The 13,469-nt window shown below is 42.3% G+C and overlaps 2 protein-coding genes across 6 annotated transcripts in view; one reads left to right on the plus strand and one right to left on the minus strand.

Annotated features, from left to right (window-relative positions):
• Positions 1-13,469, plus strand: part of LOC141444833 (uncharacterized) — a 337,995-nt gene that overhangs the window by 74,479 nt on the left and 250,047 nt on the right. The window lies entirely within an intron of this gene.
• Positions 1-13,469, minus strand: part of Sln (monocarboxylic acid transporter silnoon) — a 36,989-nt gene that overhangs the window by 14,003 nt on the left and 9,517 nt on the right. For all 4 annotated transcript variants that reach the window (XR_012453219.1, XR_012453218.1, XM_074110554.1 and 1 more), the window contains exons 2-16: positions 13,293-13,394; positions 12,878-12,985; positions 11,578-11,714; positions 11,069-11,259; positions 10,366-10,509; positions 9,442-9,508; positions 8,756-8,871; positions 7,551-7,676; positions 6,700-6,839; positions 5,379-5,454; positions 3,996-4,122; positions 3,507-3,641; positions 2,717-2,859; positions 1,810-1,915; positions 476-549 (exon numbers count right to left, since the gene is read on the minus strand). Coding sequence is in view for 2 of the 4 variants with exons in the window: in XM_074110554.1 (XP_073966655.1) it covers positions 476-549; positions 1,810-1,915; positions 2,717-2,859; positions 3,507-3,641; positions 3,996-4,122; positions 5,379-5,454; positions 6,700-6,839; positions 7,551-7,676; positions 8,756-8,871; positions 9,442-9,508; positions 10,366-10,509; positions 11,069-11,259; positions 11,578-11,714; positions 12,878-12,985; positions 13,293-13,394 (1,792 nt within the window). In the remaining 2 variants the exon portion in view is untranslated. The remainder of the gene's footprint in view (positions 1-475; positions 550-1,809; positions 1,916-2,716; positions 2,860-3,506; positions 3,642-3,995; positions 4,123-5,378; positions 5,455-6,699; positions 6,840-7,550; positions 7,677-8,755; positions 8,872-9,441; positions 9,509-10,365; positions 10,510-11,068; positions 11,260-11,577; positions 11,715-12,877; positions 12,986-13,292; positions 13,395-13,469) is intronic.

Below are 13,469 nucleotides of genomic sequence, written 5' to 3' on the forward strand. Positions count from 1 at the left end.
TCACTCGAACTCGTGTACAGCCTGGCGACAAAACTACACTAGCTCTAAAAAAGATTTTTAGGATAGCTTTTACTTCTAAGAATTGTAATATGAACCGTGTAAGCCGTGGTGGCCGAGTGGTTTGACCTATGGGCCTCTTGAGCAGAGGATCGTGGGTTTAATTTAAACCCCGGCTCGCATCTCTGAGTTTTTCGGAATTCATGTGCGAAATTACATTTGAAATTCAGCACGAGCTTTGCGGTGAAGGAAAACATGATGAGGAAACCTGCACAACCTGCGAAGCAATTCAATGGTGTGTGTGAAGTTCCCAATCCACACTGGGCCCGCGTGGGAAATACGGCCCAAGCCCTCTCATTCCGAGAGGAGGCCTGTGCCCAGCTGTGGGACGTATATAGGCTGGGATGATGATGATTGTAATATAATCAAAGAACTATATATTACACTTATTTGCATAATAAAGACGAAATCTACTTACCGGATGCCACGGCGAGGGCCCACCACGATGTCAGACTTGGCAGCGCCAGCACAGCAATACCGGCGACTAGAATGCTGAAAATACAAATAGTAATTTTTCACGACACATGCTCGAAAATGTAGCCATAGCTTAAATCCAGTACCCAAAACTGCCTAGATAGTACATTTAATAGCCGACTCATTTATGGCTCGCAAACACGACAACAATGTAACACATTACGAAAACAGGTCGTATCAATATATGTTTTTCATAATACGATACGACTAACACTTGTAACATTAGTTTAGTTTATAGTTTTAGTTTTGGATGTGAGATAGTATAAATAAAGTTTTTTTATGGAATAGGGGGAAATGAGCAATCGGATCGCCTTATGGTAAGCGATTACCGTCGCTCATGGACACTGCAACACAAGAAGTCACAGGTGCGCTGCTGGCCTTTTAGGTAGGAGTACGCTCTTTCCTTGAAGGCTTGAAGGTCATATCGGTCCGGGAATACCGCAGGCGACAGTTAATTCCAGACTTTTTCTGTGCGAGGCAGGAAATTTCTGGAAAAACGCACAGTAGAGGACCGCCATCTAAATGGTGAGGGTGTAAGTGTTGTCGCGTAGGGCAGTGGCGGAAGGATGCGGCAGGGATCAACCCTAACGTCGAAGAGTATGCAACAAAGTGTTCACGTACTTAGCTCTCGGTCTCCATGCAAATATACGGACCGACAGATGTTAGATTGTGTGATGTGTTTTGGTTCGTTAGTTGTAGCGTGGTAAACGGTGGTGTTGCTCTGATGATGAACTCTGGTCGAGTTCAAATCGGTCAGTGTAATATAAATAAATATCATAGGACACTTGACACCAAGTCCCAAACTAAGCAAAGCTTGTACAGTCACCAGCATTAATATCTGCCACAGCGGAGCGTGCAAAAATATCTGACATGTCCTTCCGGCCCTATAAATAGAGTCGTGTCAGATATTTATGCACGCTTGTTGTGTCAGATATTGGTGCTGGTGACTGTACTATGGATACTAGGCAACGGATAAACATACTTATATAGATAAATACATAATTAATACAGATTAAACATCCAAGACCCGAGAACAAACATTCGTATTATTCATACAAATATCTGCCCCGGCCGGGAATCGAACCCAGGACCTCAAGCTTCGTAGTCAGGTTCTCTAAGCACTTGGTCATCCGGCCATCCGTCGTATCGGCATCGGTCGTAGTATGGTAGTGTACTTAGGTTTATGTGATTTGTGTGTATGTTCTTCCAATGTGGCTGCAACGAGAGAGAGAGAGAGAGATAGAGAGAACACATCAATTTGTTCTTGACAAGTTTTACCTGAGAATATAAGCCTTTCTTCTGCAGAAAAGATGCAGGTCGCACAGCCAACCAAGGCCCAGACGTCCACACAGATCCAACACCGCGCTGATCGCTACCAAACGACCTGGAGAACCATTACAATAAAAATGAGATATTTCTAGAACTATTGTTTAGAGCCGAGGCCCGATCTAGCCATTTAGCAGCTTTACATACACTAACGGTGGGTGGTGGATGGCTAATGGCTACGTTGGAAGATAGGAACCTTATTTGCTCTTGGAAAATGCCCGGCTTGCCCCCTTACATCGGGCCATGTTTAGGGCAGATTTCAGTTTTTTTTAAATGCTGTTTTTTTTGTTCACTTTATTTGCATCGCCATTCTAACAACCAACCACTGGAACTGGGTAAAATTGCACTTGTAAAGTATGATTCTAACATGCCAAACAATACAAAACAAGTTAAGTTAATAACTAACTTATACACGCGAAACGATGAACATGCGGTTTCCAAATAACTGAGAATCTGTACAGCAATGTAAGAACCGTCTCGCTCGCTCCACGCTCCACATATTAGCGGACTTTGGGAAAGTGATGTTAAAATAGTGAAACTGCCTTTCCGCCACCGGATCCACATTTCGGCTGTCGCTGAGAAGTTGACGTTAAATGTGTGAAGACTTCGTATATCTACTATCTAGCATTTTCGTCGTCGTACTCTGCAACGTTGGCCGTACTTAATATGTTTTAACCTTTGATATTTACGAGTAAATATTTCTGTGAACGTTTTGAGTAAATTAAATGTCTAAAGGCCTGTTTCATATGTAACGCTGTCTGTTTATTCGGACAAAACAAACAGGCAGCATTAAGTACAGCTATCTGTTACAAAATATGTCAATGAGTGGTGAAACAAGGGGTTAATCTAAGCTATTTACCAGCAGCAGATTTGCTATGGCCCGCCGACACAGTATACGCGGGCAGGTAGTACAGCGCGTACGGAGACCCACATGACATGAGCGCTACCGACGCGCATAGTAAGCCAAAGCGCCACGACTTGAGGAGGGATACGTCCAGGTATCTGTAAATATTTGTCATTTTTAGTTCGAAGGTTAACTATAAGAGATAATTTATTGAATCAGGCAGACGTTACTTTGCTGAGGTCCATATCAATGAACGGAAGCAATTATTTTGCTCACCGGGGCCTTATGATAGCTAAGTTTATCCAAGAAATGTGTGTTCATGCAGTTCCTCCAGCTCCACCCCATCCTATCACTAGCACCGCACTACACTGACTCGCTTCGAGCTCAACCAGAGCAACACAACTTCACCATGCTACCAGATGTTGGACTCTAACGGCCTTATGTTAGCTACATCTTAAACTCCAAATTTGTTAGTGACATCCCGGTGGTCCAGCCAGGAACATCTCCACTGGAGGGAACTCCTCGACGGTTAAAGGCATCGACTTGAAATTTGGTATGGAATGGAAGAGTAGTATGGATCACAATGCAAGCAAGCACAGCCAACAAAAAGTACAGTCAGCAAAAAAGCATGTATTAAAAAATGACATTGTCAAGAACTTTTTCATATCAAATATGGAAACGGCTGAACGACAGGTACTGAAGCTTATTTAGAGAGCACGATAAATACAAGCTTTTCCTATAAGATACCATGGAAAACCACTATGCCCTGAATCTGTAGCAAATGTGAATTCAAAAACCGTCTAACCTGGAGATGGTCTCAACGCATCCCTTCTTCTTCTTAACTTGAACCTTCAACTCCTCAGGGTCTTGCTTGACGACGACCGGCTCGGGAAGCTTCGGGATCAGTCGGCTCGGCAGCGGCGGCTTGATGTACAGAGAACTGGAAACGGATGGGCTATACTGTAACCTTGACAAGTTCGTATGTGACAGTAGAACCCTGTTGCCTTTTGCCTCTGCTGCCTTTGTCAAGATCTTTTTTGATAAGTGCGGCAAATGCTGACCGTAACGGTTCTACCATAGACTTTAGTATCGAGTGTCACGCCACGCAAAATCTTAAGTATCCTATTATATCCTACTAGTACTCTACTCCTTTCGCTTCCCTTCATCTTTTCCTCTCGTAATAAAAAAAAAACATGCAATTCTATTGGTGGATTTTTTCGCTCACTGCTTCGCTGACTAGTTTCGCTCTAGTGGCCAAGCAGCAAACTGAGTATCTGTATCAATATCAACTCACCGGCTAAGCTTCCGTCGGCTTGCTTTGTAGACACAGGTGCTGTCTGTGGAGAGATCTTCGACGGAGTGGAGGATGGAAGACGAGCGCGTCGGCCGAAGACGCAGACGCAACACCTCGCGCGGCAAACCTGGGGAAAGCGGTTGTAGCTTAAAGTAGGGGGAGGGGAGATCACAGTCAGTTTAACCGGACCGGAGCCCAGTAGAACCTGATTACGAAGCTTGAGGGCCGAGGTTTGATCCCCGGTTGGGGCAGATATTTATATAAAAAAAGAATTTTCAAAATAGGTCCACAATTGGGGGGTTTGTCGCGTAACAAACATTAAAAAAAAAAGTCGAATTGAGAACCTATTTTTAAGTTTGTTTGTTCTCGAGTCAGGGTTTTTAATAATTAGCTATCTTTATTCGTTGCCTAGTACCCTTAACACAAGCTTTACTTTGGGACTAGATCAATGATGGTTTTCGCAGAGGCTAAATATCGCTAGATGGCGTTAGTATCGTGAGGTCCGTTTGACGTTTGCTCGTGATTGGTTAATAGTACATTGTGTCTTAAGGGCGGTAAATAAGGAATAACGAACGAGAGTCTGTTAGAAGCCCGAAGTCGAAGACTGAGGGCTTTAATGAGTCGATGTTCGTAATTCTAGTACCGCCCGTGCGACATACAATGTTTTTTTATCACATTTGCGAGTAAACTTGTATATTTGTAAAAGAAAAACTGTTATTTTTTCAAAAATCGCTGATACCGTTGACTGCGCTCTTGGCAGCGCCAGCTTAGCATGTGCATGGCGTGCGTGTGCAGCGCGCGCACGGAGCAGCAGCACACCATGCAGTAACAAACTCATTTACCGACCTTGGGCTTCATGACAAGAAAATTAGTACGGGCAATGACTCATTTACCGACCACGGGTTTCATGACAAGCACATTAAGGTCGAGGGTTTTATTTGGGGGGTTGCAACCAAGGTAGCCTGCATGTTACGACACTGTTTACGAGCAAGTGTGATGAAAGTTACTAAATGAGCCAATCGCAAGCAAACGTCAAACGGATCTGACGATACTAACGCCATCTAGCGATATTTCGCCCTTGTGAAAACCCTCATTAGTGTCAAGTCAAGTGTCCTGTGATATTTATTTATTATTTAGAGCCCTGCCTTAATGAGACGCCATGGCGATGTCACCGGTGACACAAGCATGGCTTGGCTACCTCTGGCATCCAACGGTCGCCAAATAGAGAAGCCGTGGCTACTCTTCAGTTAGAGCTCTGCCTCACTGGGACGCCATGGCGACATCGCCGGCGACACAAGCATGGCTACCTCTGGCATCCGAAGGTTACTCCACAGAACAAAAAATAAGGTGAATAAAAATGTACATGTAATCACAAATACCTACCCACAACACCGAGCACATCCATGCCTTCTGAATCTTCGGAATCAGACACTTGGAGGGGGTGGTTTTGCCGAGTAACCTGAAATCAAAATCACACGTGAAAAGGTTTTGAGACAGCGAAAACATAAACATCTCGTTTAATCTCTTATTAAGTATCAGTCCCGGTTTAAGGCTGCATTTCTGCCAGACCCGATGTGCGTGGGACGGGAGCGCATCGCGGCCGATTCTTGAATCAGTTTTCATACTAAATGTATTGAAACGTTGCTCGCGGCGAGTCTCCTCATTTCTTTGCTTTTGCTTGTGACGTTTCTATACATTTACCCCCTGTTTCACCATCCATTAATTGAATTTCATCATCATCATCCCAGCCTATATACGTCCCACTGCAGGGCACAGGCCTCCCCTCAGAATGAGAGGGCTTGGGCAGTAGTTCCCACGCGAGCCCAGTGCGGATTGGGAACTTCACACATACCATTGAATTGCTTCGCAGGTTTGTGCAGGTTTCCTCGCGATGTTTTCCTTCACCGTAAAGCTCGTGGTAAATTTCAAATGTAATTCCGCACATGAATTTCGAAAAACTCAGGTTTGAACCCACGACCTTCTGCTTGAGAGGCCATATGTCAAACCACTCGGCCACCACGGCCGAATTTATTTAACGGCCGTTAATTGAATTTATTTGACGGATAAATGTGATGCCGTCTCTGTATGTGTTGTTCGAATAGAAGGAGACGGCATCACATTTAACCGTCAAATAAATTCAATCAATGGATGGTGAAACAGCCCCTTAGTTTAAAAATTGATTCAAGGAGCGCCCCCGTCCCATGTCTCTTCTGCTGTGCGGTCTGCGCCTTGGATTGATAAAAAAATTAGGTAAGTATTACCTGTAGTACCTGGCGCCCAGGGCAGCTACCCCGCGTTTAACTTCCCTAACTTGAAAATGGCCAAAGGCAACAATATAATCTGAAGAAGAATTTGTACTGACATAATCGTGTAAGCTAGTAAATTACTGTAATTTAAAATTGACATTCTATTTTGTAAATTATATAATTATTGAGCATTATTATTTGTATCTTGACATTTAAATTTTATATTCATAATTTTATTTATTTTGTTAATTTTATTAAATTGTATTTTACGTGTTGTCCTAGCAACAGAGCATGTGAAACGTGATAATATTTAAGACCTATTTTGTACACCATGTTTTTATGTAAAATAAAGTATTGTATTTGATTTGTTTCATTTCATTTGATAAGCCTGGGCATAGAAAATTAAAAAGGCACATGTAGTTTTACCAGAGAGAAAGGTATGAAATTGTAGTCCCTACCTCTATAAGCCTGGGATGCATAATCTCTCCGAAAAGGTCGCTTCGCTTGGCCTCCTCTGTCAGGAGGACATTCTTTTGATTCAGTTCAGCGTCCGGTTGGAACAGCGCCTGGAGTCGGTTGTCTTTACTTTCTGTTTTACCTATAAAAAATAAGTTTTTGGTAAAAAAAACATTTTAATACTTGCTTTTTTTGCTGACTATACTTTATGTTGACTGTACTTGTATTGTCATCCAAACTATTTTTTTCACAAATTTCAATTCGATGCCATTAACCGTTTAAGAGTTTTGCCCTTTGGAGACGATCCTGGCCGGAATACCAGGATGTCACTACCAGATTATTGTATTGTCACGCAAGTATATCATATACATAAGTATACAAAATTTCATGTCAATCCAACTACTGGAAGTTGGTCTAATTTGGACCTGTAATTAGCTTATCAAACTTCAAAACGTTTTATTCACATACTATTAACTATAAAAACATTATAAAATAACTTCACATGCGTAAACTATGAGGGCCAACGTTAATGGGGTGGGTGCAATCAGTGCATTGCTTCGCCCGCAGGCTGCGTGCTGGTGCAGGTAACATCGTATGCACGCGACGCGCGCAGTTACCGCTGCTCGTACTGTTGTTCAACAGGCGGCCACCCGCTCCGTGCGAACCGCGTCAGCTAGCATAGGTTAACCCACGTGACGTCTAGCGCCTCTGGTCCTATACGAATTGCAAAATTCAAACTTCGGATCTTGCCGTTCCGCTGATGCTAATATTATTTAATATGAGAGTGAGAGGGACGGTACGAAAACGACACGAACCTTCGAATTTCGCAGTAGCCTCTGGTCTGCCTACTAACCTTCTTGTATGTCGTTGAGCAGCGTGGTATTCTCAGTAGTGGTGGTGCCCGGCGTGGCGCGCTCCCTCACGCAGGGCGGGTCCCGGTATAGCGTCGCCGACACGCACACGTGGAACATGCCGCCGCCTGCGCACATATTTACCGTTACCGCAAATGTAGAATCTTAAGTAGGTACCTACATTAGGACCATTTGATTCCTGAGCCACCGTAGAACGTTCTCACAATAAGTGTCACAAAAAAATCCCTTGTTACAAGTACAAGTTGTGTTGTGTTTATGTTGTTACCCACTTAATACTTACTTAATACTTGTTTTTATTTAATGTTCTATATAATTTGCAAAGTGCGAATAAATATTTATATTCTATTCTATTTCTATTCCTCGTCAGCCGTCAAGCAATGCGATGTCACTATGACTTTTTCTACGAAAAGGTTCCACAGCGGGCCACGATTTAGTTGGTTCGAATGTATATGAAAATGCCAGTTTTTTTTTAATAAAACTGACCTGATTGACCCCTATCTCACCTGATGTAAAGTGCAGGCAACCGCCTGAGCACTGCTCATACTATTACTAATAGGCGTTTTACTTCACAACGCTTAGGAATTGAGAACCGTTATCACAGTTTACATGAAACGGCGTTTGTTTTGTTGTTTATATATATATATATATATATATTATAAAACTAGGAATTGAGAAGCATTATCTCCATTTACATGAAAAGACCAGTTTTCTGTTTTACTTTATGACATCTAGGAATTGAGAACCGTTATCATCCTTTATATGCAAAGGCCACTTGTCGGTTTTACTCCAGGGTGGATCCAGAGGTTCGGGGTTATGATTCCCCCTCCCCTGGGCCCTGGGCTTTGTCCAGGACAAAAGCAGATATTTTTATAAACTGATTGATTACAATAAAATTAGGTAAGTAATATCGTTCTACAACGAAAGAGGAAAATTGATGCTGTTATTTATTTTGTCTTAATTTACAATAAATAAGTATCAATGTTTTATTTGCTAAAAAAACAACCAGAATTTGACCATGTGAATGTGACCCCTCCCCTGGCTATGAAGCTGGATCCAAACTTGATTTTATTTCATAAAGTTTAGGAATTGAGAACCGTTATCAACGTTTAGTTAAGAATATCGGTTTTCAAGATAGATTTCATAAAGTTTCGTAACGTACTTCATAAAGTAACGCAAAAGAACTCACCCAATAGTAGCATGGTCCCATGCAGTCCATACATGCTAACTAGCTTCTCTATAAGCATCGGGAACACGAAGCTTCCAGCAGCGGTCCCGCTAACGCATATACCGTTCGCTAGGGCTCTGGAAAGAGACACTTAAATCGTATCATGTTCATATTTCCTGATCAACAGTGGATACGGATTAAAAGAAAATACGTATTAAAAGAGAAAAAAAATGGATGGTGGTAAAGGTCATACCTAGCCATCTTACATAACCAGCACTAGTAGGGCCCAAATTATTTCCTAAATTAATTAAGTCTTGGCGCTTCGCTGTTTTTCCTTTTTCGCTGTTTTGTGTGTTGTTTTCCCCTTATTCTTGTATTTAGGTATGTATGTAATGTTAATACTTTCTTGTACATAAAACACAAAAATAATACAAAAAAAAAACAAAAAAAAAAGAGTACAAAGGCAAATTTATCCCTAAAAGGGATCTTTTCCAGCCAACCTGGTTTGAAAAGAAAACTAACTATAAGGTGCTTAAGGTGCTTGGTATCTTTAGGCACTGAGCCCGCGTGGGAAATACGGCCGAGTCCTGTTATTCTGAGAGTAGGCCTCTGCCCAGCAGTGGGACGTATACAGGCTGGGATGATGGTGATGTGATAATGACAATGATGATGATGAGGATGAGGATGATGATGTATCTTTTAATTACCTATGCTTGTCAAAATACTGGGAGACGATGACGATGCCAGGGGTCGTGGAGAGCCCACCGCCAATGCCTGAAACGAATACGTAAGTTAATGATTAGGTTAAAATTAGTAGGGATTAATACTTTTTTTCATGTGTGATTGGAAAACGAGTGGGTGGGTCACCTGATGGAAAGCAATCACCGCAGCCCATGGATATCTATAACATAAGCTGAGTTACGAATGTGTTGCCGGCCCTTTTAAATGAGTAGGCTCGTTTTTTAATTTTTGAAGATCCCCAAGTTGTACTGGTAAGTTGTACTTGTAGTGTTCAGTATATTATACTACATAGCCTACTACAGAGATACCTATAATATAGGTATACAATTAAAACATTTTTCACAAGTATTGTAAAAAAAAATATGGTCTGCTGGGATGTAGCAAAATAAAATTAATAAGAACTAACATCATGTCATCATAGACAATCACAATATTTAATAAACATTTAGTGACAAATAACAAAATATATTTTTTTTTTACTTTTTACACCGCTTCCCACAAGCCACCGAAATGCATGGCGTAAGGTGGATCTATAAAATGATTCTTATTAAACAATAAGAAAGACTTGCTGGCTCTTTTGATTAAAAGAGGTTGGACCACTGGGGCGGACATGAGACGAAAGCGACTTCGCCTCGTCTCTTCTGTCCGCTTTGGGTCGCGATGTTTCTCTACATTTGGTATGAAATCAGTTTTTATATCGACTGCAATGCACCCCCGTCTCACGGATTTCGCAGGCAGTCGTCAAATTCTTGATTGGTCAAGTTTGAAATTCGTCAAATCATAAATTTGTCTAAACAAATACTCGTCTAATCCTTTACTGGTCAAGTTCGACATCCGACAAATCCTTAATTAAAGTCACCTCCGTGTGGCTCGCCTTAGCCTTTACTCACCAGTCATGACTCCAAAGCTCAGCAGCAGATGCAGCAGACCGGTGCTGAAATAGGATAAGGCCAGGCCCGTGCCACAGAACAGGCCTCCGACAAACACCACCAGCCGGCAGGAGTACTTCTCGCACAGAGCCGAGGAAAGAGGCGCTGCGAAATAAGATTATACTTATAAAACTAAAACAGAAATAAAAGTTGCAACAAAGCCAAAAATACGCTCAAATATAGTATATTATTATCGTTAGGTGAGTTTAGTTGAATGATTTACATTGATTACAGCTACATGAAAGTTTACAATTGGATCTAAGACGTGGGCGCTAACGATGGGCCTCATGAGGAAGCTCAAAGTCACTCAGAGGGATATGGGTTAAAAAAAAACTGTGTTGAAGTTCAGTCCCAAGAATATTGTATCTCCATACAAAACATTGTTTTTTTTTTTATTCTCGAATATCAATGTTTTTCACTCGCATCGTATTAGTAATCAGCAGCCTTAGGGGCTGTTTCATCATCCATTGATTAGTGTTAACTGGTGGTTAGGTGTGATGCCGTCTCTATTTGTTTTGTTCGAATAGACGGAGACGGCATCACATTTAACAGTCGGTTAACGCTAATCAATGGATGGTGAAACAGCCCCTGAATGTGTTAAATTATAGTACAGGCTTTTTTAACACCACTTTGGTGAATTAACGTCAGTGGTCAGCGTACTTACCTAGAGCTAAGCAAAGGGTTGACAGCGCCGCTGGAATCCAAGAGGCCACAGACTCCGAGCTGTCAGGGAACGTCTCCATGATCTCCACGTACAGCACGCCGTAGGACTTGAAGAGGCCGGCCACCCAGAACTGCACCATGAAAGCTCCGAATACCACCACCCAGCCGTAGCCGCCGTCGGGGGGGCTCGTACTGTGACACCAAAAATATAAAGGTGAACAAGTTTTTGTTGAAAATTTCATACCAGCAGTTTTGTAGGTACATTATGTTGAGAAAGAGAGGGAGACACAGAGAAAAACATTTATTTATACATAAAGGACCTCTTACCATCAGGAAACCCACTTGCTCGTTTGCCATCCAGTCTAATAAAAAAAAAGGAAAGGAAGGTAAACAACACGCGAATCCAACTTTGCTTACAGGTAGCAATGGTTATGCCAGAAATCAAAATGTAAGCAACGAGTGTCCCTGCTGTGTCAGACAGTAGACACTAGACACACAGCTGGCACTTACACGGAGTCGTGCGGCGTGTCGGCGCGCAGTTTGCGCGAGGCGGCCAGCAGCGGCCGCGCCGTCACCGAGGACAGTGTGAGCAGCGAGTCCTCCTCCTGCTCCGTGGGGGACATCGCGGACAAGTACGCGCCAACTTGCTGTGAGATCGAAAATTAGAATGAGATCGAGAGTTAGAATGAGATCGAGTTTAAAGATTGGTTTTTGGAGTCTTTTTGTATTTTCATTTCAACTCCAAATTTTGTTACTTTTACGGTCACCCGTAAAATCCATATTGAAAATACAAACTGAAACATAGATGCACAGAAAAACCAGAAAAAGAGACCAGCGCTGGGAATCGAAAACAGGTCCTCAGCATTCAGTTTCTCGATGAGGGCTAAAAACATAGATGTCGCTATCGTCGCTGCTTAAATAACTAAATAAGAAACAAACAAGCTGAGATATGTGGTGCATAGGAGAAATTCGTCTGTACTCCTGTCCTGTCCAGTGGTAGTGTAGGGGTATGGAACGCAGCACGGAATGCTGAGAACCTGGGTTCGATTCCCAGTGCTGGTCTCTTTTTCTGGTTTTTCTGTGCATATAGATGCATAGTGTTTCAGTTTGTATTTTCGATATCGAGTTTAGTAGAATGAGGTCGAGATCTTGTATTAAAATGAGATAAAGAGAGATAGAATGGGCTCGAGAATTAGAATGAGATGAAAATTATAGGACATTTATTTATAACAATATAAAATATTTAAAATTTACACAATAAAAACTTAATAATAATAATTAAAAACTAATATAAATCTAAGGCCCCTGTGGCATGGTTCCAAGAATGCTGGCAGCATTTTCACGCTGTATGGCGGGCGATGCCAAGACGCTGTGCGAGGAAGCTGCCAGCCCTCTTCTCCGGTGGCATCGACCAGTCTCTTTGAATTAGAATGAGATCGGGAAGTAGAATGAGATCGAGAATTAGAATGAGATCGAGAAATATAACGAGATCAAGAGTTAGAATTACATCAAACATTAGAAACGCGGTAGAGAATTAGAATGAAAACGAGAATTAGATTAAGAACGAGAATTAGACTGAGATCGAGTATTAGATTGAGAATTAGAATGAGTCCGAGAATTCAAATGAGAACGAGAATACTATGAAAATGGGAATGGGAACAGAAACGGAAACGGGAACGGGAACGCGAACCGGAATGAGAACCTTTATAATAACTACAATGACAGTGAGAATGAGAAAGAGAATGACTATAAAGTTCTATTTAGCTTCATTTATGTACCCTGTTATAACTTCAGTATACAGTCAACTCACTGCGGCTAGCGGCAGCTCGAGCACGAGGCTGTGAGGGCGCTCCCGCTGCTCCGGCGGCGCCGACTGTACAGACAGCAGCGAGCCGGACTTGTCAGGGGACAATGTTGCCTGTAAACAGAAATAAAGCGTCATTGACGTAAATGTAGCAGAACGGTAGTTAAATATGTTCACTTTATTACTTTGTTCGCTATCCACTGACGGTCCAGAGTGAAGCTACAGATAGAACACATGTCAAACTTTATACATCCCCAGTAACAGTAACACGAACTTCCCAGCGACCACCGCAATGTGGACCCGACGGCGGAAACAGAACTTCATTACTTTAACATCACTTTCCCAAAGTCCGTTAAAATGTGGAGCGTGGAGCGAGATTGCAAACGACTTACGAGTACGTTACATTATTTTCTATACTTACTTCGATGACATCCGTAGGCAGGTCGATGGAGCATGAGAGCGGTGCCGTGGAGATGGGCGGCGCTGATGTGCCCAGGATCTGGCTGTCCATCTTGGACAGCTCCTGCGACAGAAGGAGATAGGTTGTTATTATTATTATCATTGGTGTTGGCTGAGCAAAGGCGTCTTCTGATACTTC

Source organism: Choristoneura fumiferana, chromosome 30 (genome assembly GCF_025370935.1).
Source record: "Choristoneura fumiferana chromosome 30, NRCan_CFum_1, whole genome shotgun sequence".
In the NCBI taxonomy this organism is placed as follows: Eukaryota; Metazoa; Arthropoda; class Insecta; order Lepidoptera; family Tortricidae; genus Choristoneura; species Choristoneura fumiferana.